The 23,376-nt window shown below is 51.6% G+C and overlaps 10 protein-coding genes across 10 annotated transcripts; 8 read left to right on the top strand and 2 right to left on the bottom strand.

The window, feature by feature from the left end:
* Positions 1-584: 584 nt before the first annotated feature.
* On the top strand, positions 585-1,981 carry BU25DRAFT_476218 (acid protease; the record flags this gene model as incomplete). The annotated part of the gene is made up of 3 exons (XM_033710948.1): positions 585-936; positions 991-1,153; positions 1,478-1,981. The coding sequence occupies 3 exons, from the start codon at positions 585-587 to the stop codon at positions 1,974-1,976; spliced, it is 1,014 nt and encodes a 337-aa protein (XP_033558711.1). The 3' UTR covers positions 1,977-1,981.
* Positions 1,982-2,429: 448 nt separating this feature from the next.
* BU25DRAFT_461049 (uncharacterized protein) lies at positions 2,430-2,825 on the top strand (the record flags this gene model as incomplete). The annotated part of the gene is made up of 1 exon (XM_033710403.1): positions 2,430-2,825. The coding sequence occupies one exon, from the start codon at positions 2,430-2,432 to the stop codon at positions 2,823-2,825; it is 396 nt and encodes a 131-aa protein (XP_033558710.1).
* Positions 2,826-4,286: 1,461 nt separating this feature from the next.
* On the top strand, positions 4,287-5,065 carry BU25DRAFT_423983 (uncharacterized protein; the record flags this gene model as incomplete). Its single annotated transcript, XM_033708246.1, has 2 exons — positions 4,287-4,653; positions 4,998-5,065. The coding sequence occupies 2 exons, from the start codon at positions 4,287-4,289 to the stop codon at positions 5,063-5,065; spliced, it is 435 nt and encodes a 144-aa protein (XP_033558709.1).
* An 872-nt stretch (positions 5,066-5,937) lies between these two features.
* On the bottom strand, positions 5,938-7,516 carry BU25DRAFT_347798 (uncharacterized protein; the record flags this gene model as incomplete). Its single annotated transcript, XM_033703169.1, has 2 exons — positions 5,938-7,395; positions 7,454-7,516. The coding sequence occupies 2 exons, from the start codon at positions 7,514-7,516 to the stop codon at positions 5,938-5,940; spliced, it is 1,521 nt and encodes a 506-aa protein (XP_033558708.1).
* Positions 7,517-8,075: 559 nt separating this feature from the next.
* BU25DRAFT_154801 (uncharacterized protein) lies at positions 8,076-9,302 on the bottom strand. The gene has a single exon (XM_033700655.1). The coding sequence runs from the start codon at positions 9,232-9,234 to the stop codon at positions 8,383-8,385; it is 852 nt and encodes a 283-aa protein (XP_033558707.1). The 5' UTR covers positions 9,235-9,302; the 3' UTR covers positions 8,076-8,382.
* Positions 9,303-9,693: 391 nt separating this feature from the next.
* On the top strand, positions 9,694-10,775 carry BU25DRAFT_433442 (zinc-binding oxidoreductase ToxD; the record flags this gene model as incomplete). Its single annotated transcript, XM_033708780.1, has 2 exons — positions 9,694-9,958; positions 10,009-10,775. 2 exons carry the CDS (start codon positions 9,694-9,696, stop codon positions 10,773-10,775), a joined length of 1,032 nt encoding a protein of 343 aa, XP_033558706.1.
* A 1,111-nt stretch (positions 10,776-11,886) lies between these two features.
* BU25DRAFT_154865 (GroES-like protein) lies at positions 11,887-13,534 on the top strand. Its single transcript, XM_033700656.1, has 2 exons — positions 11,887-13,329; positions 13,380-13,534. Exon 1 carries the CDS (start codon positions 12,095-12,097, stop codon positions 13,121-13,123), a length of 1,029 nt encoding a protein of 342 aa, XP_033558705.1. The 5' UTR covers positions 11,887-12,094; the 3' UTR covers positions 13,124-13,329; positions 13,380-13,534.
* Positions 13,535-14,617, top strand: BU25DRAFT_476214 (uncharacterized protein). The gene has a single exon (XM_033710947.1). The coding sequence runs from the start codon at positions 13,896-13,898 to the stop codon at positions 14,328-14,330; it is 435 nt and encodes a 144-aa protein (XP_033558704.1). The 5' UTR covers positions 13,535-13,895; the 3' UTR covers positions 14,331-14,617.
* A 2,047-nt stretch (positions 14,618-16,664) lies between these two features.
* On the top strand, positions 16,665-19,071 carry BU25DRAFT_441910 (uncharacterized protein; the record flags this gene model as incomplete). The annotated part of the gene is made up of 2 exons (XM_033709262.1): positions 16,665-16,733; positions 16,781-19,071. The coding sequence occupies 2 exons, from the start codon at positions 16,665-16,667 to the stop codon at positions 18,746-18,748; spliced, it is 2,037 nt and encodes a 678-aa protein (XP_033558703.1). The 3' UTR covers positions 18,749-19,071.
* Positions 19,072-21,574: 2,503 nt separating this feature from the next.
* Positions 21,575-23,166, top strand: BU25DRAFT_398732 (uncharacterized protein). The gene is made up of 2 exons (XM_033704919.1): positions 21,575-21,910; positions 21,959-23,166. Exons 1-2 carry the CDS (start codon positions 21,810-21,812, stop codon positions 22,917-22,919), a joined length of 1,062 nt encoding a protein of 353 aa, XP_033558702.1. The 5' UTR covers positions 21,575-21,809; the 3' UTR covers positions 22,920-23,166.
* The last annotated feature ends 210 nt before the right edge of the window (positions 23,167-23,376 follow it).

The raw sequence follows: 23,376 nt of genomic DNA, 5'->3' as shown, positions 1-23,376 counted from the left end.
AGTCATGCGTCCTTTTGCATCTTCCCTGGCATCGATGCGAGCGCTCCTGTCACCTCGATTGTGCGGCACCTTCCACCGCGGATGTTCAGTAGTTATAAGCCGAGGCCCACCCGTATATGTACACTCTTCTTAAATAAGTCTGTGAATGGAGTTGTAGGAATGAATATGCTCGAGCAGAAGTCAGCCGCTGATGCTTATTCGTCACACAAGCTCGCTTCCAAATTTCCACGCTGAGGAATGTAGCGTGGTTGCATTTTCATTGCGTCAATAGGATCTTCCGCTCCCTATCCGAGCGAGAAATGCACGGCAGTTAAAGCTCGACACTCAGAGACAATGGTGTATAGCCTACAATACGTATAAACCCCTTGTTCACCGTTCAGGACCCCCTTCAGTCCGCCAGCACCATGCATTCAACCTCTCTTCTGCTGGGTCTACTTACATCCGCAGCTCAGCATGCTGTTGCATTGGAACGCAGGCTCACTGCCGGTGTAGACGGAAAGCTGTACAGATAGCACCGAACGAGCAAGCAGCTAACCCAAAGAGTAACCAGCAATGTGCTCAATCTTGAGATCGGGGACTCATTCATGGGCGCCCTGACGCCATCATCGGAATATCTTGCCAGCCTGTCCCGCAATGCCATCAGGAAGGTGAAACGTCAGAACGATGATGTCGCAGATGTTCGGGAAGACCTTGTTACCCTCGGCGGCAGAGTGCATATGATCAGAGTCACCCTTGGCAGTCGCGTCTACTCTCTCGTTATCGATACTGGAAGTTCAGATACCTGGGCCGCACAAGCAGGCTTGGTGTGTAAGGACGCGAATGGCGCTACTGTCGCAACCTCCATGTACAGATTCGGTCCTCTTTACAACACAATAGTGTCGCAAAGTTACAAGGCCTACAATTCACGACAAGCGTTTGGTGTCAACTACACCAGCGGTTAGTATCTGCAGGGCATTCTAGTTACTGAACTGCTTGGGATTGATGATGTAGGCGCTGGCTATGCTCCACGTCAGACCATCAACCAGAAGATCGGCATTGTACAGCAAGGATATTGGGATGGCGACGGTACTAGCAGCGGATTGATGGGACTTGCATATTCAAGACTGGCAAGTGGAAGCAGTACCATTGGATATGAGGCCGTCATATTCTCTCTGTAAGTCATTCCACCATCCAATCCTGCCACACTCCGTTTCACCTCGTGCAAGAGATCAAGAACTTGATCATCACCGCAGACTCCGACGCTATGTCCCTCTGCGCCGCATACATCGCTAACGCTCACCTCCAGTTTCGACCAAGCATATTACCCCCCAGTCTTCTCCCTCGTCCACAACCGCACCTCATCCGTTCGGAGCGCTCCGTCCAAAGCCCAAAGCGGCGTAATGGCCATCGGCGGCATTCCCGACGTAACCTACGACTCCAGCTCCTAGGTCGAAACAGCCATCGTCCCCGTCTTGGCAAGTGTGTACACATACTACAGCATCAAAATCGACGGCTTCAGCATCGCTGCCCCCACCGGGTCCATCGTCACACCCCAGAATTATGCCGCCAGCAGCCAAAACATCATCGTCGATTCAGACACCACGCCCATCTACCTGCTCGACCGGATCGCGGAATACGTGGCTACTTTGTTCCAATCTGCCGCTACATACAACGCTAACTCTAGGCTTTCCCTCGTCAATTGCGCTGCTGTTGCACCGAGGGTGGATGTCACGGTTGGCGGCAAAACGTCCTTCATCAGTACGAATGATTTGATGAACAGGGGATCGGGGGCTGTCGGGGGTGTTGCGGCTGGGGGGTCGTCGACTCAGTGCGTGTTGGCTATTGCGAGGACGGCGGGGGGCGTGGCGATGTTGGGGGATAGTTGGATGAAGAATGTGCTTGTTGTGTTTGATTTGGGGGGAACAAGGTTAGGATTGCTAGGAAGGAGATGTATTAGATGGGAAACAAGACGTGGAGGAGCAAGGGTTGCAGAGTAGCTGGAGGTGCTCTCAGAAAGTTTTCATTGCTCAAATTTAGGAACAAGTCTCGTCCTTCGGTGCGTCAAAATCCTGTCGAGCAGTCGTTCTGGTCTTGGTTTTCTTTTTAAGCCGATATTGTTACCTGTATATCATAAGCCATCGATGGCCTCCATAAAATCCCTTTCCATTCAGACTCCAGCTAACACTACATCGTCAACACGGCGCTGCTCTGGGATGTATAATCCCACTGTACAACCTCTGTTTCGTTGCATGCCTAATAGATCTATGTACGTTCACTGGAGCTAGCGTTCCATGCACTTCACTCAGACTCCATCTCTTGTTTTCACCGACCTTCTCTTGTCGACCTCCCACGTATATGATGAGCGGCAACCTCTTGGTGCCGATCCGCACCACCCAAACCATTTACATCGACAACGCAACCACATATCACCATATTCTTCGTCCTATGACATGTCTTCAACCGCTCAGACCACCATTACCAACGTTGACAACAACGACATCGCCAACACCGTGGTTGTTGGCATCATCCTCGGTGTTGTCTTCTGCAGCTTCTGGGGCACCGTCATGTTTAAGCTGTTCGCGTCCAAGATCTACGTGCTCATCCACCGAGTCAACACCCTCACCGAACTCACTCAGAGCATACAAGCGCAAGTCGCACAAGTGCAAGCCGCTCAATTCCGTGCGACCAACATGGCTCCATACCTTCGGCAGCATCGATTCGCTCGTCTTCGTCACGCTTTGCGCCGTTTGCAAGGCGCTCAGGAGATCATGAGTATATTGGTCAATGTTACAGCGACAGTCACTCTCGCTCTTTGGCTTTCCCGTATGGTGGTCCAACCTTTGTAGCACGGTGTTGAGGCTGTGACTGTGCTGGAAGAGTAAAGGATGTGCACGAAGGTTCTAGACACGTAGGCTTGTCGGTGGGCCTTTTGTTTTTGTCTTCTGGGGTTGAGGCTATGGTATGTGTACTAACTTTCTTTGAAATCCGGTAGTGTTGCGTATGCAGCGCATGAAGATGGTTCAAGCAGGTAGCACATGACAATCATGGCGATGTTGAGACGGTTTGTTTCAAACTGTGTTTCATCTGAACTCACAATCAAGTGTCAATTTTCTTTATTGCTTCAAACAGTGTGTTCCACGTGCAAACCTTCTCGTCTACTTAGAGCACCTGACTCTCCCTCAACTCATGATCAACATCCACGGCTCTCCGGGAACTTAACATCACAAAACCATCGAACAGCCACTTCACAGCCCCATCCTTACGAAATAGATATTCAAGATCTTGTTTTCGTGTAAAACGTGATTCTTATGGCTAGCATAGTCATAATTGTTGCGGTATTAGTGGTCCATACAAGACCCTATTACCCTTGCTTAGACTGTTCTGGACTAGCACATTCTAGAGTCAGTATACAGTCGTCTTCTCCTCACTAGATAGCAACTCAGCGCAGTATTCCATCGACCCGATAGTCCTACCTTATCGTCTACCGTAGCTATCAGTATACTACAGCAGCCCACGCCGCCACAATAATGCACCGCCAAACTGAGAACATGGCTCAGCGAATCGAACAAGTCTTTGAGTAAGACGTTGTGGAGGTTCATGGAGAGAAGGATGCCGATTGGTAGGACAGCCGGCATTTGTAAGGACACAGGTCGGCTTGGAGGTTTGCTATGGTGACCTGTGGGGGAGAATCTGAGTGAATGGAGTGTCGACGAAGAGGAATGTGAGGGCGCTGCTGGAGTCAGAAGACAGTGAAGCAAAGCTCAAAGTCTTCAATATGAATAAGGAACATCATTCGGCAACAGTTCATAGTTTTCCTTTTCACTTTCCACGTGTCATCGTGGTTGACTACATTTTTTATTGAAACTTCCTTTGATCTCACGGTAGTTCAACTAGATTGTTCCATCCATCTCGAAACCTCACAACGACCCTATCGCTCTCACAATGGCGAGCAGCATTCTTGTTAGCATCTTGTTCGCTGTCGTTGTGGGTAGGCTTTGCGAGTTCGCTATCCTATTGAAGACACAGCATGTTGGTGACGACATGAAATGGGGTTTGGAGGCGATTGAGATGATGGAGGTCGAACAGAAGTTTGAGTCAGCCGTAGCTTCTTCAATCCCTGAGATTGTGATCACTCCTCCACAGGACTGAACTAGGTCTAGATCGGACTCATCGAGCTTAGTTGATAATACATCCAATATTGTCATTCCGTTTCTCGTTTAGAGAGGCTTTGTGCTTCAAATCCCAAGATCTTCGAGTGCGTGTGAGTGCAAAACGTCTTTCACTCGGCGCTCGCCTGTGAAGCACGCATGTATCTCTTCTACATAATCCAACCTGGATTTCTCCCGATTAAGTTCTCAATCCTTGCATCTATCACCATATCTTCAACCTCTCGACTCGAATCCCTTTCTCGCCCATCAGACAAGATGCACATCACTACCTTCACCGCCGACACCGTAGCTGCCCGAAAGGTAGCGTTCTTCGGCAGCCTCCTCACCGTCATGCTCAGAACACTCGTCCTCATCACGGTCGTCACACTCGGTTTGCTCGAGTGCAGCGACTGGGCTGCAGCCTTCGCTACACTTGGAAGCGTGGCCGTGGTCACTGGCACCATGCTCACCATCGGTATCACCTTGGCTTTAGTGATGGAGAGTCGCCAACGGGGATGTCAACCGGGTGAGACGTTTGTGTCAGAGAACGTTTAGCTCCCGCGTATATGGTCTTGTTGAGGTCAATCGATTGCGCGAACCTTAAGGTTACTAGTCTACCGTTGACATTGCAGAGGCTTGGGAGATAAGCGAATACACGTCACATCGGGATTATTTGGACGAATCACTCGTGAAAGCACTGGCGGCGTTATGGTAGTGTGCATACAAAACAGAGGAAATGACATTATGTCTCGGTTTAGGGTGACTCCTGCTTGTCGTACCCCACCTGTTGTACCTCACCTGCCATGAGGGTGACTGCCCCCGTTACGCTAGCGTTGTTTACTGTCGCTCACCTATAAATACTGTTCGTAGCTTCAACCAATACAACCTCAGTTCAATCCTTCCATTCTTCCCACATGCGTACTGTCCACGCTCCCTGACACATTAGCAAATGGAAAGTTGTGCTTGTGTCGCATTTGCCTCCTATTGTCTTGATCCAGCCTTTACGATGTCTTGCCATGATTCAAACACTCGTTTCTATGTCTCGGTTTGACATGTACCAAACCAGTACATGAACAGGTCCAACGTATTCACTTCCTCACCCGTTATCTTCGACTATTTTCACAGAAAGTTCAGAAACAACACGAGCGAAATCGTAGCCATCACCCTCTACAGGTACCTCCACGTCATGGACAGCCGGAAGACAGCGTTTATTCTACTCGCGATACTCTCCTTCCTTTTCTCCCTTGCCTTCCTCCGGTATCTGGACCAGTCGAACCGTAAGCCTGAACCTCCACACCTTCAGCTCAGTCCAGGACCAATTGAAATAAATCGCTGATAAGGGAAGCTCCTGATGATACAATTGGGGCCAAAACACAGCAATGGAGGCCTATTGTAGGCATCATGGTTGATTAATTGGTTCTATCTACTTGTATGGCAAAGAATAATCAGGGCTCGGCCCGAACCACCATGGGTCCTCTTACCTCTGATTGGGTGTATACTCAGCCTCTCCCATTCCGTCTCAAGCAGAACAAGACTGCTCTATTTCAACTGTAAGGAAGCATACAAATACTAGATAATAGACTACCAAGTAGTATAAGAAGATAGAGTACTATAATGTGCGAGTGTACAGGAGAGCGTATGGGGAGCTTTTTTTTATACTTGTGAGCGACTTCTGAAGTGAAAGATAGGAGCCAAGGTCTGCAGCAAATTTCAAGTGAAAGAAACTCAGACTGTGATTGTTACGCGGAGTCTTGCCGGACAGATCGTGCACGGGTTTGAACCAACTAGAATGAGAGTGCAGCGTTTAGTTTTACATGTTCGTCGCTCTCTGTGCATCGGCGAAAACGTCAGGTAGGTGTGTTCCTCGCTCATCACCAAACACACTTTTCCACAGCTCATGTGTCTCGAACGTCTCACTCGGATATCTGACCTTATCCAACTCATTCAAATCTCGCATACGCGCGTTATCCTCGACACTGTACACGACGCCCGTCATGGTAGTAATATTGTCCTTGTAGTCATTCACGTCTGCTGCCACTGCCACACCAGGGATTCTACGATCCGCGGTCGCTGTAAGGATACCAATGATCGTGCGGATACCCAGTAGATCTTGGATGTTATCACCTAGTTTCGGAAAGGATTTGTTCAGCAGCCACCTGAAGGCGCCAGAGATCTTCTGCACAATGCCCAGAAATTTGCCAGCAGGCGCATACTCCAAGAGATTGCCGTACACGTCGCCACTTCCTGTGCTGTTTGGGTTGGGATTCACTATTCGTTCGCTGATTTTCGCGATCTCGTTGTCCACTTTTGGAATGATCGGAGTCTCTAGATCGTTGAACTTCTGAACACCCTCCAAGATCCACCTCAGCACGTTATCCGCAAGCACTTCGTTCGGCCAAATTGTCCGACTGAGCAGATTTGGCAGCCAACCCAGAGCTTCTTCGATGTAGTTTGACGGATGCTGTCTAACAAAGCGGAACGCCTGGCGTCCAAGATCGTAATGCACGCCAGGGAACCACACTTGCTCGACCGTTGTATCAGAGGCATTTCTGCTCGGGAAGGCAAGGCAGGGCTGGAAGGCCCATAGTCGGTCGTGGAGAGCAGGAGCGTGCCGAACATGCTGTACGACGGTTGAAATGTACTTGTCGAAGAACTCGAAGGATGCCCAGTCGATGCCAACGCCGGCATTGAGTCGAGGAATGCCAAGAGAGCCAACTGTATCGATGACACTCATGCAGCGGATGGGTTGCTTGACTTGCCAGACTTTCTCCGCATTGTGACGCCGCCTACTACTCTGTTCGCTTTGAGGGGCGTCGATGGGTAGGTTAGAGCGATATGTGCGGAAGACTTCATAGCACAGTTGATCGACCTGCTCTGAGTTGAGTTTGTTGTTTTGACGGCGAATAATGCCGCAGTTGTTGATCATGCCTGCTACGCAGCGTACGGTGAACGCGCCGCGGCTGAATCCGAATAGCCATATCTCGTGGTCGTCAGTGTAGTGCTCGACAATAAAGCGGTAGACAGCGACGCATTCGTCGCCAATGTCAGAGGCAGTTGCGCCATTCCAGATGTACTCAAGGAAGGTCGCCCCAAGACCAGTACCTTCTTGGTAGCCGGCAACGACGTCAGTAGAGTGAGTTCGAATCGAATGCACTGTGGCAGGCTTCTTGCGAGGGTCCGAGTTGCCGAAGTCAACTTCTCCGACCATGTCTGCTAGCATTCGAATGTTGCTTAGAGGTGCACCAGCAACTTTCGTTTCGCGGCCCACCTACAGAATCGAGGTCAGTCTCCATAACAACCAAAATCAAGTTGGAGATTTTGTTTACCCAGGTGCCATCGCAAAAGACGGCGAGACATTTTGACGGCTTCTTCAGCTCTGCGCCCGGCATGGTGTTTGTGTGTTGATGGCAAGTCAATGGAACGAGTATTGTGCGTGAACCGTTGGATGAAATGTGAGAGGAACGCAACGGCTCAAGACGATATGTTTATTATAATTGTTGCCTTCGTTGGCTGTGCAAGAACGCCTCTTTGCCTGCTCTTGCCTTCTTTGCTTTTCCTCGCAATGACGGAGCGGAGATGTGATTACTCGATCAGGTGCGGCCGCCCCGTGTTGACATTGTGCACATGCTCACGCCGCTAGTTCTGTGTCACACACCTTGAGCGGGTTGTGCCGGAAGTTAAAATGCGGAGAACACGAGGCCTCGATGAACGCCATGAGGAAGTACGAGATAAACGAAGAGTCCTAGCGCTGGTGACGTCATGTTGTGTGTTTGCCAATTTGTGGAGGTTGCCGTAGAGCCGCGCGCGGTGTTTGAGGGACTCACGTAGCATTGCAAACTGCTAGTTAGTATGGAGGGCCATCTAAGGCGTCCATGAAATCTCGATCCCAGGGTAGCTGCGAACTGTAGTCCCTGAGGCTAAGTTCGCGTAGTATAGCAGGGCCATTTATGCCATCGCCCAGGCTGAACGAGATGCTGACCGTCAACACCAGGGCTTTCTACTGTCCAGTTCTTTGACGCTGTTATCATTGCTGACTTCGCATGCCAATGAACAGGCGTTGACAAGCCAGCAACTCTGAGATGTTGAGAACCAGCTCCTAGGTCCGCCCATGCCAATGTCTGGATCGACCGAGCTGATCCTTACCGGTTCGAGGAAAGTGCTAAACCTGAACATCGCAGCGCTGCAACAACCAGACTCATGATGGCGCTGTTATTGCAGTAATGATAGCTTTAGCATGTGAAAGGCGAAAAGACCCTCACTGCGCAAGCAACTCGTCCATAGCATCCCACATCCCCCTCTGCGCCTCCCTTCTTCTTTCCTCCTTGTTATCCTTGTGCGCCACCTCTTTGACCTCCTCACCACCCTCATTCTCCCCCTCTGCCTCCACAGCCTTCCCAAATCCCTCCAGCACGCCCCTAATCTTCTCCTGCATAACCTTAACACCCTCAGCCTCCGCCTTCTTCCTCTTAACCTGCTCCTCCATAATCGTAATCAGCGTCTCCCTCGCCTGATGCGGTCTGTACTCATTAATGAGCGCATGCATATTACACACCAGCGTAAGTATATGCTTCAACTTCCTATCCTTATGCTCACTTGTAGGATTCTTTGCCACAATTCCCAAAAGTGATATGTATTCGATGATTATGGAGCGGTTGAAGCGGTTGAGGTACTGCTGGCGGTCGATGTTTGCGTCGGTGGAGTGCGAGGTAGAGGGTGGGTCGGCGGAGGGAGAGCCGGTCGAGGGGTAGAGTTGTGTGTATGTCCAGTCGCTGAGGACGAATTGCTCGCCGAGGGTTTTGGAGATGAAGGCCATCATCTGTGTGAAGTTATTGGTGCCAGAGCTTTTGGCGGGCTCGCCGAAGACGTGGAAGGATTCATTGTCGTGAGGTGGTGGGGGCGGGATGAGGTAGCGGAGTTCGGTTGGTAGTGCCAGGATTTGCTCGGTAGATAGTTTTGAGGAGGGATTTGCGATGCCGTTGGAGGCTTCAGTGCCATTGTCGGCTTCCTTCTCGATCTCTTTAAGGCGCTCGATGTTCTTGGTCGTGAAGTGCTTGAAGAAGGGCGGCGGGTCGGGAAAGTAGTTGAGCAGTGGTCCATCTTCTGCCATGACAGACGATTATATGTGAGTATAAAAGTAAAGTTTCGGGGATTGCGCGCAATATAGACTTGTTTGTCGCGTTCGAAGCTCAATTGCTGGGCGCATTGGACCCTGGACCCTGGCTTGGCTTCGTCACGCCGCACAGGCCCTCTCTTTCAGCCCTACCTTTCGCCTTACATACAGCCTCACCTTCACGCTTATGACTGCGACTCAAAAGACGCTGCTGATCAAGATGTTGTGTTCAGTCTGCAATATACAAGAATGCTGCCTTATGTGCATACTCTGAGCCAAATGCGAGAGAACCGCTTATCAGCAACCTCGATGACAAATCCAATGATGTCGCCGGTTAGCTAAAGCGCATGCATACATCATAGGCAGGTACAAAGCCTACCATAGTAGTCTCGCTAAATGAGCCTATCCTATACTACCAATCGCTCATCCTACCATCACAGAAGACTCCCAATCAATATGTCTACACAAAAAGCCGTTGTTCACGCTGAAAAGGGCGTCTCTGAACTTCGGAGTGACGTCCCTCTCCCCAAGATTCAGGACAATTTCATCATCGTCAGGACAAAAGCCGTAGCTCTTAACCCTACAGACTGGAAGAGCATCGAGAACACACCGTCCAAGGGAGCCATCGCTGGATGCGACTATGCAGGCATCGTTGAGGAAGTAGGCAGTGGCGTGAAGGATGTCAAGGTTGGCGACAGAGTAGCCGGATTCGCACGAGGGGGTAAGTCCAACTCATCAAGCATGCCATATCGTTACTGAGATATGTTCAAGGCGATCCAGCAGACCACTCCAACGGTACCTTCGCCGAACACACCAAAGCCAAAGCCGGGATCCACGCTAAGATCGCCGAAAACATCTCCTGGGAAGACGCTTCAACCCTCGGCGTTGGCATCACCACTGTAGGACAAGGCCTGTACCAAACCCTTGGCCTGCCTCTTCCGCCCGCCAAAGTCTCAGAGCCCACGCCAGTCTTGATCTACGGCGCCTCAACCGCCACAGGAACGCTCGCTGTCCAATTTGCTAAACTTTCTGGCGCAAAGGTTTTCGCGACTGCGTCGCCGCACAACTTCGATCTTGTGAAAAAGCTCGGCGCTGACCATGTCTTTGATTACAAAGACCCTGGGTGCGGAGAAAAGATCCGTAAAATTAGCAACGACAAGCTCAAGCTCGTTTTCGATTGCATTTCCGAGCACGGTTCTGAGAAGATCTGCGCTGCAGTAATTGGCTCAGCAGGCGGTTACTATTCTGGGCTCTTGCCTGGGCCACTGAAGGACTTCCCGCGCCAGGATGTTAAGCATGGCTGGACGTTTGCGTATACGGCGTTAGGCGAGAAGTTCAATGATAAGGTGCCTGCTAAGCCAGAGGATTATGAGTTCGGCGTTAAATTCTGGAAGGCGGCCGAGGAGCTGTTCAACAGTGGAAAGATCAAGGCGCATCCTACGCTGGTGAGGGATGGGTTGGAGGGTGTGCCGCAGGGGTTGAACGATCTGAAGGACGGGAAGGTCTCTGGTAAGAAGTTGGTGTATAGAGTTGTCTAGGTCTTGAATTGACTGCCTGCCCGCCTCATTGGCGAGAAACAGTTCTTCAAGGTCAATAGTACGGTTCTTCAGATTTACTTGTTTTGAACTAGGTGGCTGTGTTCATTGTGGCTCCAAGATTATGATGAGAGCACTGCCGGTGGTGCCATATATGGTCTGTCAGTATTTGTGGTCTGGTACCCAAGGCCCACGATTGTGATTCTTCAGGATTCACCGTCGACACCGATATTACTCATCCTATGCGCTCGAATTAGTATGGTGTGAACATGGGCGCATAGAGGCATCCTGAGAATGCAAATCCTGCAGTGGGGCCACATGAGCGACAAAGGTACCTTACGTGTTCCAGATAGGTGCCTTTGGGCGAGCCTTCATTTCCCTGCGAACGAGGTGCAAGCGGTAGATTGGCATGGCGAACACACAGTTGCTAACCGAAGAAATTGGTGCTATCGTGAAGTTGACAAGCAAGTTCAGCTTCCTCCCGAGTCGCAAAATGGAAACTCCTCATACAACCGGACATGGCTGAACAACGCGAGTCGTACGGCTGGCTGACAACACATTGACGGACTGAGAAGATTGCATGAAGCCTCGAAGGATCCAAAGGGCGGAGGTAGAAGGTTGTTGATCAGCACGGTCCTTCTTTCCCTTGAGTGAGCGAAGATATCTGTCGGAGGAACGAGCTGCGGCCATCGGATCTGTCTGCGAGAGAAAGCCGAACTATCGTTCGCGTGCCATCCTTGTTCATCGAGTTGCGCATATATTCACCAATGTGCTTCCTTTGACCTGCTGCAATACAATCATAGCCTGTCGTAAAAGGCTTGATGTCAACTCTACGATCGAAGAGGACTGCCCAACTAGCAGGCTCCGAGGAATGAGCCCTGCAACCTCACTGCGCGTAAACTGCATGTAACGACGACATCTGCACTTGTCTGTTAAAGATCAGACTCAAATGAGGTCGTACCTGTTACAAGACTGCTTGCTATGCGCTGCACTCGGCTCGTAGAGGTGACACAGCAGGAAGGTCGCCAAGCAACGTGACCTCGATTCTTCACCTTTGGGACACAATCGACGCGTTTTACACTCGCCAATTGCGATTCAACGCGACAGGTCCTTGTCCGTTCGTGTTCGAAGACCAGGTCTTGGTAATTATGGAGTCGAAAGAAACTCTGCAGCTGAGCTTCACGATGTGGTGGAAGACGCTTGCCCCATTCCAGCTAAATGACGCAAATCCACGGCGCACATAGCAGGCACGCTCGACGTCAAGATAAACAGATGCCATCACGCGGCTTCATTCTCCTGAAACTTCATCCCTCATCGCCAACATGTCACGACCGACCATGAAAGCCTGGCAGTACGACGGCATCACGGGCGGCCTGGAGAAGAACCTCAAGATCAACGACGCCGCCACCCAGCCCGCCATTGGCGACGACGAAATCCTCGTCGAGGTCCACGCGATGGCTCTCAATCCAGTTGACTTCAAGGTCACTGAGAGTGGTATGCCTTTGACAGCACTGGGCTTGAAGTGCATACCTGGCGCAGACTTCTGTGGCAGAGTCGCTAAGACGGGCCAGAAAGTCGACTCGTTTCAGATTGGAGAGTGGGTGTTCGGTGCAAAGGTCGGCGCTATCTCGAACGGAACCCTTGGGCAATACGTCAGCGTCTCACAGGACATGCTGACAAGTCTGCCAAATGGTGTCGAGGTTGACGATGCTGCGACTGTTGGAACTGTAGGTCTTGCGGAGATCCAAGCCATCAAGCCTAACGTCAAGTCTGGCGACAAGGTCTTCATCAACGGCGGGTCAGGTGGCACTGGCGTCTACGGCATTCAGATCGCAAAAGCTCTTGGATGTCATGTCACGACAACATGCTCGACCGGCAACGTGAAGCTCTGTGAGAGTCTCGGTGCCGATGAGGTCATCGACTATAAGACCAGCAACATCGTCGATACTCTCGCCGCCAAGGGACCAGTCTTTCAGCTCGCTGTGGACAACGTGGGCTCACCCGCCGGTTTGTACAAGCAATCAGCCTCTTACCTGCTTCCCAACGGCAAATTCGTGCAGGTTGGCGCCACTCCTAGCCTCGGAGGGCTCGCCCAAATCACCAGCAACTTGCTCGTTCCGAGCTTTTTGGGTGGCGGCAAGAGATCGTACCAGATACTGGTGATGAAGGCGTCCACTGATGGCCTGAAGCAGTTGGGTGCGTGGCTGAGGGAAGGCAAGGTTAGGGCTGTATTGGACGAGGTGTTCGAGTGGGAGGACGCGCCGAGGGCTTTTGAGAAGCTGAAGACCGGACGGTCGAAGGGCAAGCTTGTGATACATGTGAAGCAGGACTCTGGAAAAGGCGCGTTGTAACGTTGCGGCGCACAACGATATGCTTATTTGCTTTCTCAAGACATCTGGCGGTTTGTCGCAGGGTGGGGGTGGCAGTGTGAGGCTGTGTAACCGAGTATAGGCTTCAGCTCAGATTGAACGCACGTCGTGTCGCTTTCCGCAACATGAACACCCCCCTCTTCTATCAGGAAACATCGATAGTTCGGCTTACAGATTCCACGTCATAGGTATTGTTTGAGGCTGACACGTGTGAGCTTTGCTGACAGCATCCAGATAGCCTCGCAGACAAAGCGCAAAGCTGGCTTCGATGTGTCGATAAATGAGCCTGGATCGAAGAGAATATGCGAGCCGCCAGCGAATAGAATTTGCGAAACCTGCGGGAAAGGACTGAAAGAGTTCGCCGAAATCAAGGTCGAAGAACTGCAGGGTCACAAGAAAAGGCATCCCATCACCAGATTTCGATATGACTTCCCAGAATGCGCCTTGTGCAGGCTGTTCCACGTATATCTTGACCGAGTTGGATACAGCGGTTCGACTCGACCAGTGTTACATGCGTGCCCCTTCCTGCGAGCCTCGTAAATCGTCAAATATGGTAGTCGTGCTGGTAAAGAAGCGTTGCGTCGAGATATCTCCTGTCTCAAGCTCCTATCAAGGACCTGCAACGGTTCATCTTTTGCGTCAAGAAGGTTGATAAGGAGAACTTTATACTTTCGCCGCAGCTTGTCGGGCAACGAGCCGACCTAATACGCTGCAAAGATCGGGTGAGCTATTGCCAAGGACACCACAGCAAGTCATGCAGATATTCGGGTTCTCCACCAAAAAGTCTGCCATTGCAGTGGATGTCTCGTCTCAAGAACCTTATGTCGCGCTGAGCTATGTTTGGGGAGCCAATCAAGGACATGGCTTTCCACAAACAATCAAAGACGCCATCGAAGTCACCAAAACCCTCGGACATCAATATCTCTGGGTGGACAGGTACTGCATCAAGCAAGAATCTGTCGAGAAGCATCAGCGGATCAACCAAATTGATATTGTCTACCAGGCGGTAGATGTCACTATCAACGCTGCGGCAGGTACCAATGCCAACTTTGGACTTCCCGGTGCATCAAAGCCCTGTAAAGACAAACAACATGGTCAACCCGTGCCTGGACTATACAAGAGGCGTATCTATCACGACTTCGGCTCGTGTTCACGCTTGACGAAGTCTACTTTGAGTGTGGAGCGATGAACTGTTGTGAAAGCCTTCTCGAAGACCAGCGCCTTCTTCACGTGCAAACCAAAACTCGAGTTAGGTACTACCACCACGCTGGTATCTTCTCGGGCGAAAGGATGAGTGTCGAGCGACCCACATCGCAAGCAGATCGTACGGAAACAATCCAACGAAGTGCTCTCAGCAGTCTTATCAAACAGTATACCTTGAGAAAGCTCTCGTATGAGAGTGATTCTTTCAATGCATTTCGGGGCATCATGAAGCAATTCCAGACACGTAACACCTCGCTGCGCCACATATGGGGTTACAACTGATGCGGAATTGGGGTCTGCAGCCGGTTGAAATATCTCTATTGTGGGCACACGATATGGCCAGCGGTAACTTCCCGTCGCGACGCGAGTCGTTCCCGTCTTGGACGTGGGTTGGATGGAATGGCGCGATCGAACATGACAAGACGGCACCAGTCGCTCCAGACAACATAACGCTGGAGCTCGCGGACGGAATAAGTGTGCCAATTCAGTCTCTCCTGGCGCCCATTAACCAACATATAATGGGAGCGATGGTCGCAGCCAGTTGCACTGGTTTGGAAAACAACTTTCGTCGATACAAGCAACATGGTCTGCGTAGCATCTTGGCCAATCTGGTTGTTTCGGCTGAGTGAAAGACGACAGCAGATCACCAAGATCTACCTGTCCGCACGACATGACGATTCAAATGAGCTTCTGGACCTGTTCCCTTACCCGGAAGTACAGGGTTATATTTGCGGGTGTCATTGACGGTCTGGTGATAACGACTACTGGCGATTCCTATACCCGTGTTGGACGTGTGAGAGATCTTTCTCATCGTAGCAGATGCGAACTTGAAGGAGAAGTGACGGTGCGCATTATAGAGTTCATATGCATTGCTTGCGTCTACGTTACCAATACGGTTGCTTCTGATGCACCCTCTTCGTTGTGGAAAGTACACCAATGAAGCAATATACTAAGGCGAGCTTAAAGAACGACTCGGGATCTTGTTTGCAAAGGTTAATCTCACAGAAGAGAATATCGTGACTGAGTCCGCAGTCGTTCACCGCAGCGATAACGCAGCAAATAACAGCCCTACCCTCGGCCCGTTTGCATAAAGCATGAAGGGCTATGATTGCTTTCGTCCAATGATGCTGCTTGAACTCTCGAGGTTTCGAAACTACCTTGTCTGAAGCAGTGGACGTTGCCAAAGCGGCTGGTGGGCATTTTGATGACGACGTGCGCAGTTCTTCCGGAGGATTGGCCGTGAAAGAGGTTGTCGGCCCTTCCAGGCTTAGACACAGAATGTGGCACAGCCAGCTCAACAAGCCGTTCGTGCTACATATTCCTGAGGCTTCATCAGTTGACATCACTGTAGAGATCTCCCGGGTTTACCTGTCCTGGAGTGATGTCAGGCACTTTCGGAGGCGCTCGCAGCAAGGAAGCCACGAAAGAGCCTGGCATTTCGCAATCTATCCCAAAGCGTTTCGAGGATGTCGAACGGCAAGGGTTACATATTGAGCTAGCGCATTACTGTGTTGAGCTTGATGAAGCAAGGACCAAACTTAAGCTATGCACAATCAACCAATGGCGAACCCCACCTCCAAATGCACCGCACCGCACCTTCCGTCCCTGATTAGCGTACCTTCGCGGCGCGAAAGCTTTGGGGAAAGTGGGAGTTCAGTGCTGTGTATCGTTCCTCACCACCACTCGTGCGCTCTGTGTCGCTGGCCTGCAAACACGTAGACGCTGGTTGTTTGTGCCTCCTTCCTTGTCGCTCTCTAGCTCGTTGCAAACCTGCAAACCGTTCGTTGCGCGACTTCCCCTCTTGCCTCGGTGCGACATCCATCGCGCCTGCCGCTCCTTTGCAATTGTTCATCGTGCAGTCGCTTTCACTGCGAGACTACAATAAGGAAACGCTGTGACAGCAGCACCATTGTTGCTATTCATATCGCCAGCGACATCCTTCGGCGAACGGTCTTCCGCTGTCGGATCGCCCACTTTAGACACTGCATGCTCCAAACCATGCACATCGCTCTTAGCTAGCATATCAAACCCCAACCGTTCCCGAAGAACACACCGCGCCCAGCATCGATTTCGATACGTTGCCCAGCTGTCAAAAAGCGGCGACCGTGTCATTCTCTCAATTCACTCGCTAGTGGTCAACAGCCGGTCTGTCACCACAATTGCGACTACACTCCTTCGACCACATTTCTCTACTGCCTTTCGAGGACTTCAATGTCACTGTAGCAGCTCACGTCACTCTTTACACCAGCTGGACTGCAGGCTACACTACCGTTGACCGGCCATATAAATATACACCAATTAATACTCAACCCTATCAATCATGGGCTGCTGTGGAGACCGCGAGAAGGGCCTGGTCAATGTGGCCGCCGACCAGAAGTGGGACTACATTGTACGTATTCACAATGGAGCACTAGAGAACCATACTGACTTCCGTAGAACCTCTCAGACTTCAGGTCGACGTCATGCTTGACACCCTTCTCCTACGCCTGGCTCTGGATCCTCGTCTTCGTCTCCTGCGCCGTATACGCCGCCGATGCTTTCACCGCCGTCAACCTCCTCGCCTTCAACAAGTGGTCTAGTCAGGTACAACCCAAGGTACCTTTCGAAGTTGCCAAATGGATCTTCGCCATTACCATCATCATTTCCTACGTGTTCTTGGCATACCGAGGCATCAGGGCATTCCGTGTCATGCGCTCCGGCAGTGTGACGGAATGCTACCTCGAGCCAATGGCCGCTATCTGGCAGAGTATGCGGCTCACCAGCAGCGGACGAGGATGGCGACGTTTCTTGGTCTTCGCCGAGCTGACAAAGAGTAAGAAGGGTGCCAACTACATTGCCCTCTTCGTTTATTTCCAGTTCAAGAGCGCACTCATCATCATCATCGCTCTCGGCCCACGAATTGCAATCAACGCCATGACTTTGTACGCCGTCATGCAAGCTCAGCTTCTTCCAGTTGGCGAGCACGCATCTGAGGATCGCTCTGGGTTTGAGCAGTTCTTCATGAACATAAAAGCTATGATTGAGACCGGCAACAAGCAGGAGACCGTTGTCTACTTCACCATGTTGTTCTCCCTCGTCATCTGGGTTATCGCTGCGCTGGGCATCATCATCTCGTGTATTCTCTACATCTTCTTTCTCTGGCACTACATTCCACGTTCTGATGGCAGCTTGACCAACTACTGCCGTCGTAAGGTTGAGACCCGTCTAGCCCGTATTGTTGGCAAGAAGATGAAGAAGGCCATCGAAAAGGAGGACCAGAAGCGAAGGGCAGAAGAGCAGAAAGCCGTCAAGAAGGGCACACTCAACTCGGTGAGCGCAAAGCCTACTCTGCCCAGTCTCGCTAGAAAGGAAGACGACGGAGCATCTATCTATGGTATCCAGCGATCAGATACGTTCAGCACTGTTGCGACACTGCCGCCTTACTCATCAAACGCTCCGTCACGCACGAATACTGTAGCCACCAACAACTCCACTGGTACTGCAAGGAAGTCTACTTTGCCAACACTGAACGAGCGCCCTGGACCAGACCGATCGGATACCAACTACTCCACAACCAGTTACGGCTCGAATGCGCCACTCCTGAACCAAGCAAGCGATATGGGTATGGGATCGCCTCTACCTCCTGTACCTCACCTCGACCAAAACACATACTTCTACGAAGATTCTCCTCTTGCACCACCTGCTAGAGCTTTTACGTCCGCGTCGCAAGGCAGAGCATCTCCACAACCAACCCTCCCTCGCGTCGACACCAACTACTCAACCGGTCGCTTTTCGCCTCACGACCTCGTCTCACCCCTCGAAGATATGTACGGAGCACAGCCTGCGCAAACGTATACCGCATTTTCGCCGTACAATAACCGTGGACCTGCAACTGGACCTGCCTACGAATTGTCACCCACTGACACCACTCAGGATAACGGTCCTCGACACTACTACTCGAATTCGAACGGCTCAGACGAATACAGACCTCCTCAACTGCCCGGCGCACTTCGTGCTGGCTCGCCAGCCACGTCGCAGACGTCGAACATGCTGCCTCGACCAGGCACCGCCCCTCCTCCACGAGCAGGTACCGCACCTCCGCGACCAGGTGTTCCAGCGAGCCTACAATCTGCGATCCAGCGCCGCGAGGCCTCACAACCTCTACCGAAAAGGGCTATGACCGGCTCGGTACCCGCTGTACAGCAACGCAGCGCTACGGCGCCGATCCAACAGCCTAACTGGAACGCACCGGCGCAGAGGAGCTACACACCCTCGAATCTCGGCGATCAAAGTTACAGGCCTGCGGAGAGGAGCTATACACCTGCTGAGAGGAGTTACACACCCGCAGATCGCAGCTATACGCCCGCGAGCACAGGCTACCCACCGTCGAATCAGAGAGGCTACGAAAACGGCTACGGCTACTAGTCGTTGTCAATCAGCTCTTTGATTACTTTCCTTGCTTGATCTTGCATTTGCATCTATTGGCGTTCTCTTCTTTCCTGTTAGACACAGAACCCCTTTACACACGCCACCTTCGGGGACGATCAGGCTTGACGACACATACATTCCGTTCACAGTTTCGAGATACCCCACGAAACGTTTCTACCGCTGGTCTTGGACGTCCATTCGCTTCTTTGTTTCATCTGTTTGGTGCGATTTGATGATATTTGAATAATGAAGGATCGATCTGTGCTGCAGAGGGTCTGCGAATCGAGATGGATTGTATGTGTATATTGTATATAGCGAGGAGATGGAAATGAAAGCTATGTAAATGTCCAATCCATGGTCAGATACTCGTTCATTGCAGCAGTGGTATATTTACTCTGTTACCATAGATCTGCCGTTGAGCTCACGTTTGGATCTAGGGATAGATCAGCTGCCATGCCCCTCGCGCATGCGTTGCGCAAGACATGCTTCAGCATAGTAACACAAGCTCAAGTCCAGAAGCTGACTGTATGACATGCGACAACACCATCACAGTCCGGCATATCAGTCGTTGTCAGCATCGAAACCATTCCTGCACCATTGCCTCTTCGCTCACAACAGCAACAGTACGAGCATGAACTCTCAAACACTATAAAGCTCTAAATCGAGGCTGCGAACGTGATACTCAACCCCAAACATCTTGCGTGTGATCGACAGGCACATTTCTCACTTAATGGTTCGTCCCAGACGAGGCGCTGCCGATCCCGCTGCTGACAGGTCAGAAGCGCATGTTTCGCAAACGCCGCACTACTCCGCACCAGCGTGGCCTAAGGCGCTCGCATTTGCGTGAGTGCTGCGTGTGGATGCACAAGGATCATTGTTCAGCTATGGGGATTATGGTCGGTGAATGGGTGAATTAGAAGGCGATGTACTGCGTTTTGCTTGTATCCACAGTATTCACGTGCTCGTTTGGTAGAGGGCAGCAATCAAGGGAAGACCTCGGTAGACAACTTGACAAGAATTTGACCAAGGCAGACTATTGTAGCCGATTTCGACCAACTTTGTCTATTGACTGACCCACAAGCACTGTGCAGTTAATAATTCTGTTGTATAGCAAGCTACTGCATAGCTATGCACTGTCGGGCCATATCAAGACCACTAAGCTTATCGACATGCTGCTGCATCCTGCACATGCACGATAAATGAGCATGCTGCGAGCTGCACATAGACGAGCCGGCAGCGTTCAGCAGGTATGTGTGCAATGCTGTTTTACCGTGCAAGCGAAGTGGCGCGCGCATTACTTGGACCGTTCCACGGTTCTCACGGACTTGGTCAAGATGGCTGACAGACCCTGTTGAGACCACTTCGCAGGACTACTGTGCTGCGGGCTGACACGGTGTCGTAAGCATGCACACGTGCCTTTGTGTCTGTGTTTGTTTTTGCTGATAGACCAGAATTCGTGTTCATCCTCAACACAAAGTCGCGTGCCGCACGACAAGTGCATGTCCTCGAAGCGAGAGTTGACTCATCACCAGTGTGCATGTGAAGGAGAGAAACAATTGAAAAATCTTGCTGAATAGTCGAAGTCATGATTGGACAAAAGGCAGGAGAACCGACGAGTAAGAGAAAACCACCTACATCATTTTAACGATTGCCGTTTTCATTCCGAGCATCTGGACAGGATCAGCGAACGACAATCCACCACGTCGCATTGGCATCCACGCCGTCACGGCTGAATCTCCACGATCCCGCAATTGACAGCCCGTTCTTGCATGTTACTGGTAGGCTGAAAGTTGCAGATTTTCCTTGCTGCATACCCGGCTGGCGACACGTTGCGATAAGACCTTATCGTGCCGTCCCTGGCAGCAGGGCTGGGACTCCACGAACATTGCTTCGGCACTTTTGCTGATCGCTTAGTGGAAAAGAAACTGCGAAGTTGCAGATGGGCTGCAGGTGGAGAGACGGGAGAGTCGGATTGCGTTGCACGCGATGCTTGCGTCACTCTTGAGTGGTGATTGCGTGGGCGAAGGCACTGCGCTGCTCCAAGCTTGTGCGCCCTCCAGAAAGAGGGGAGGTTGGACGGTCATGCTGAGTTCGGTGAGTCCAGTCGTCGCGCAGCGTTGCTTGTAGCAAGTTGTAGGTGTTATGCTGCACCTTCAAAACCCAAGTGGTTGCTGAAGCCGTCGTTGTTGAGAAATGAGGTGTGCGCGATTCGGTGGAGCAGGGTAGAGTCGACGCGGCTGTTTTTGAAGACGTTCTGGAAGAGTCAGTTGCTCCAGTTGTTCCACTTGTATCCTTGGCGACAAGACCAGGATCGAAGGACACGCATGCGTGTTTCTCCAATCACGAGGCGCCTGGCCCACTGCCGCGAAGATCGCAATTGCGCGGCCGTCATTTTGTTTGTTGATGGTGTTGAGCTTGACAAAGGCCGTGGAGAAGACCTGCAGTAAGCCACTTTGCTTTGTTGACAGCTCGCATGCGACAGCTCACATCCTTTGCGCCTTTGGCCCAGCAGCTGGGCAATGGATGGTCAACACGTGCAGCATGTTGCGTGCGCAAATGCAGGAGTGAAACGTCCGGGCGCCGAGCCGTCGCTAAGTCAGGCACACCAATGAGCGTGATGGGTGCGAGTCTCCACAAATCCAGGTACGCCTTCCAATTGGTCGTCGAAGTTTACCAACGGTCATTGTCCGCGCGCTCACCTTTCCTAGTTTGGCAGGGGGTGAAAGACACAGGAGATGAGATCCCGTCGAGGCCCCAGGCGGTGCGCTGGGCCCACCAACCCAACAAGCAGGGGCTCCGGCTGAACTACCTCCTGCGCGTCGCCGCTCGTCCTCTTCTCTTCTCTACCTTCACCGAGTATATTATACCGTATTGTCCCTCATTTGAACAATAGCAATTTCGCGCGTTCACTCTTTCACGCCGGTATTGCTGTTCGCTCCCAGTCACTCATTCACCAACCAGACATACTCATAACCGCCGTTGAACGACGTTACGATCTCTCTGCCGCACATAAATATCCAACTGCATCAGCAAGCGACCAGCAAATCCACACATCGAAATGCGTTACTCCTCTGCACTGGTGCTGAGCACCCTCGCCGTCGGCCAAGCCGCCGCTGCCAACCACAACCGTCACGCCAGTTTCCATGCCAGGCGTCAGGCGTAAGTAGATCGATCGCTCGTATGGAGACCAGCACTAACAGGTCGTAGTGATGCCAAGCGCTCTGCTGCCAACGATGTCAACTGGAAGGCCGTTGCCTACGACCTGAACGACGTCGACTGGGACAAGGTCAACTGGAGTTCCGTCTTCAACTCTCCCACTCCTACCCCTGCCGCTCAGCCCATCTCCACTGTTGCTCCCTCCTCCGTCGTTGAGCAGAAGACCTCCGAGAACGCTGCGCCCACCAGTTCTGCTGCTGTCGTTAAGGTCCAGGAGGCTAAGACTTCTTCCGCTGCTCCTTCCGCCGTCGCTACCAGCTCAAAGGCTGCTGCCACCACCTCTTCCTCTTCCAGCGACCTTGGTGACATTGTCTCGGAACTTCTCAATGGTGTTGAGGACATCGTCAAGGCTCTCGGCATCGTTTCCACCGGCAAGAACGACCAGAGCAACAACGGCGGCATCTGGGTCGGTGACGACGGTGACTGGAAGGCCGAGTTCACCAACGACGCCAACGAGGATGCTGTTATCTTCTGTTGGAAGGCTGATGGCTACTCTGGCATGTCACTGAACGTCAACCAGCCTGAGATCTCCGTTGGTCTTAAGTCCGGAGAGAAGACCATCGTCTCTTTTGCCGCCAACGTCCCTTCTGCCTGCGCTCCTGCCTACAAGGACACCAAGCTTGCTAACTTTGGTGGTCTCGATCAGACATGGTGGGAGGTCACCTTCGGCCAGTCCGGTGCTTTCGATGTCTCCCGTAACGTCAACATGAATGGCCGCACCATCAGCTCCAAGGGCTCCAAGTGTACATCTGACATGGATGTCTGCGTCTTCAAGTGTAAGGAGAAGAACGGTGTCACCCCCGATTCTTGCGAGAGCGGTTCTGACTACGACCTCTTTGGCTGCGGCACCGGCACCGGCGGTGGCGGTGGCTACGACTCCGCCATGGCCGGTACCGGTGGTGGTTGCGCCATGGGCTCCTCTAGCGAGACCGTCAAGGTTTCCTTCTCTTAAGCGTTGCGTTGTCCTCAGGTCGGCGTTGTGTCTTTTGGGTTTCTTCATACACATCTTTTCGTCATATTTCCTGTCCATCTATATCAGCTCTGAATACTCCTGGCCCATCTTGGCAATCTTCTGATATTGTCGCTTCTCGCAGGATACCCTTACAACCTATGGTCATCCGATGTCGTACAATATGGACGAGGTCTTCGCATCCGGACTCCTAATGGCCACTGTGTTTTATATAACTGTCTATTGTTAGTAAATACGAAAAGTTCAAAAACACTCAACCTCATCCTCAAAACCTGAGCGTGACGTACGTGTGAGTGCTTGCCATATTGTCTGCAAGTGACTCGAGATGACATTGGTAGTTGCTTTAGACACTGATCTGTGGTCGTATAATAGGTAACGCTCGTGGCCCGCACTGGACACACTTAAGGGTGAAGATGAGGCTAATATGTTCGACGTGGCT

Source organism: Macroventuria anomochaeta (assembly GCF_010093625.1).
Source record: "Macroventuria anomochaeta strain CBS 525.71 unplaced genomic scaffold BU25scaffold_30, whole genome shotgun sequence".
NCBI lineage: Eukaryota > Fungi > Ascomycota > Dothideomycetes > Pleosporales > Didymellaceae > Macroventuria > Macroventuria anomochaeta.
The sequence above is the reverse complement of the archived record's forward strand: the minus strand, read 5'-3'. Positions and strand labels throughout refer to the sequence as shown.

Bases quoted from the DNA above. Each gene is read 5' to 3' on its own strand.
- BU25DRAFT_154801 (XM_033700655.1), bottom strand. From the start codon at position 9,234: ATGGCAGAAGATGGACCACTGCTCAACTACTTTCCCGACCCGCCGCCC.
- BU25DRAFT_154865 (XM_033700656.1), top strand. From the start codon at position 12,095: ATGTCACGACCGACCATGAAAGCCTGGCAGTACGACGGCATCACGGGC.
- BU25DRAFT_476214 (XM_033710947.1), top strand. From the start codon at position 13,896: ATGCAGATATTCGGGTTCTCCACCAAAAAGTCTGCCATTGCAGTGGAT.
- BU25DRAFT_398732 (XM_033704919.1), top strand. From the start codon at position 21,810: ATGCGTTACTCCTCTGCACTGGTGCTGAGCACCCTCGCCGTCGGCCAA. The intron at 21,911-21,958 runs GTAAGTAGATCG...AACAGGTCGTAG, and splicing joins TTCCATGCCAGGCGTCAGGC to TGATGCCAAGCGCTCTGCTG.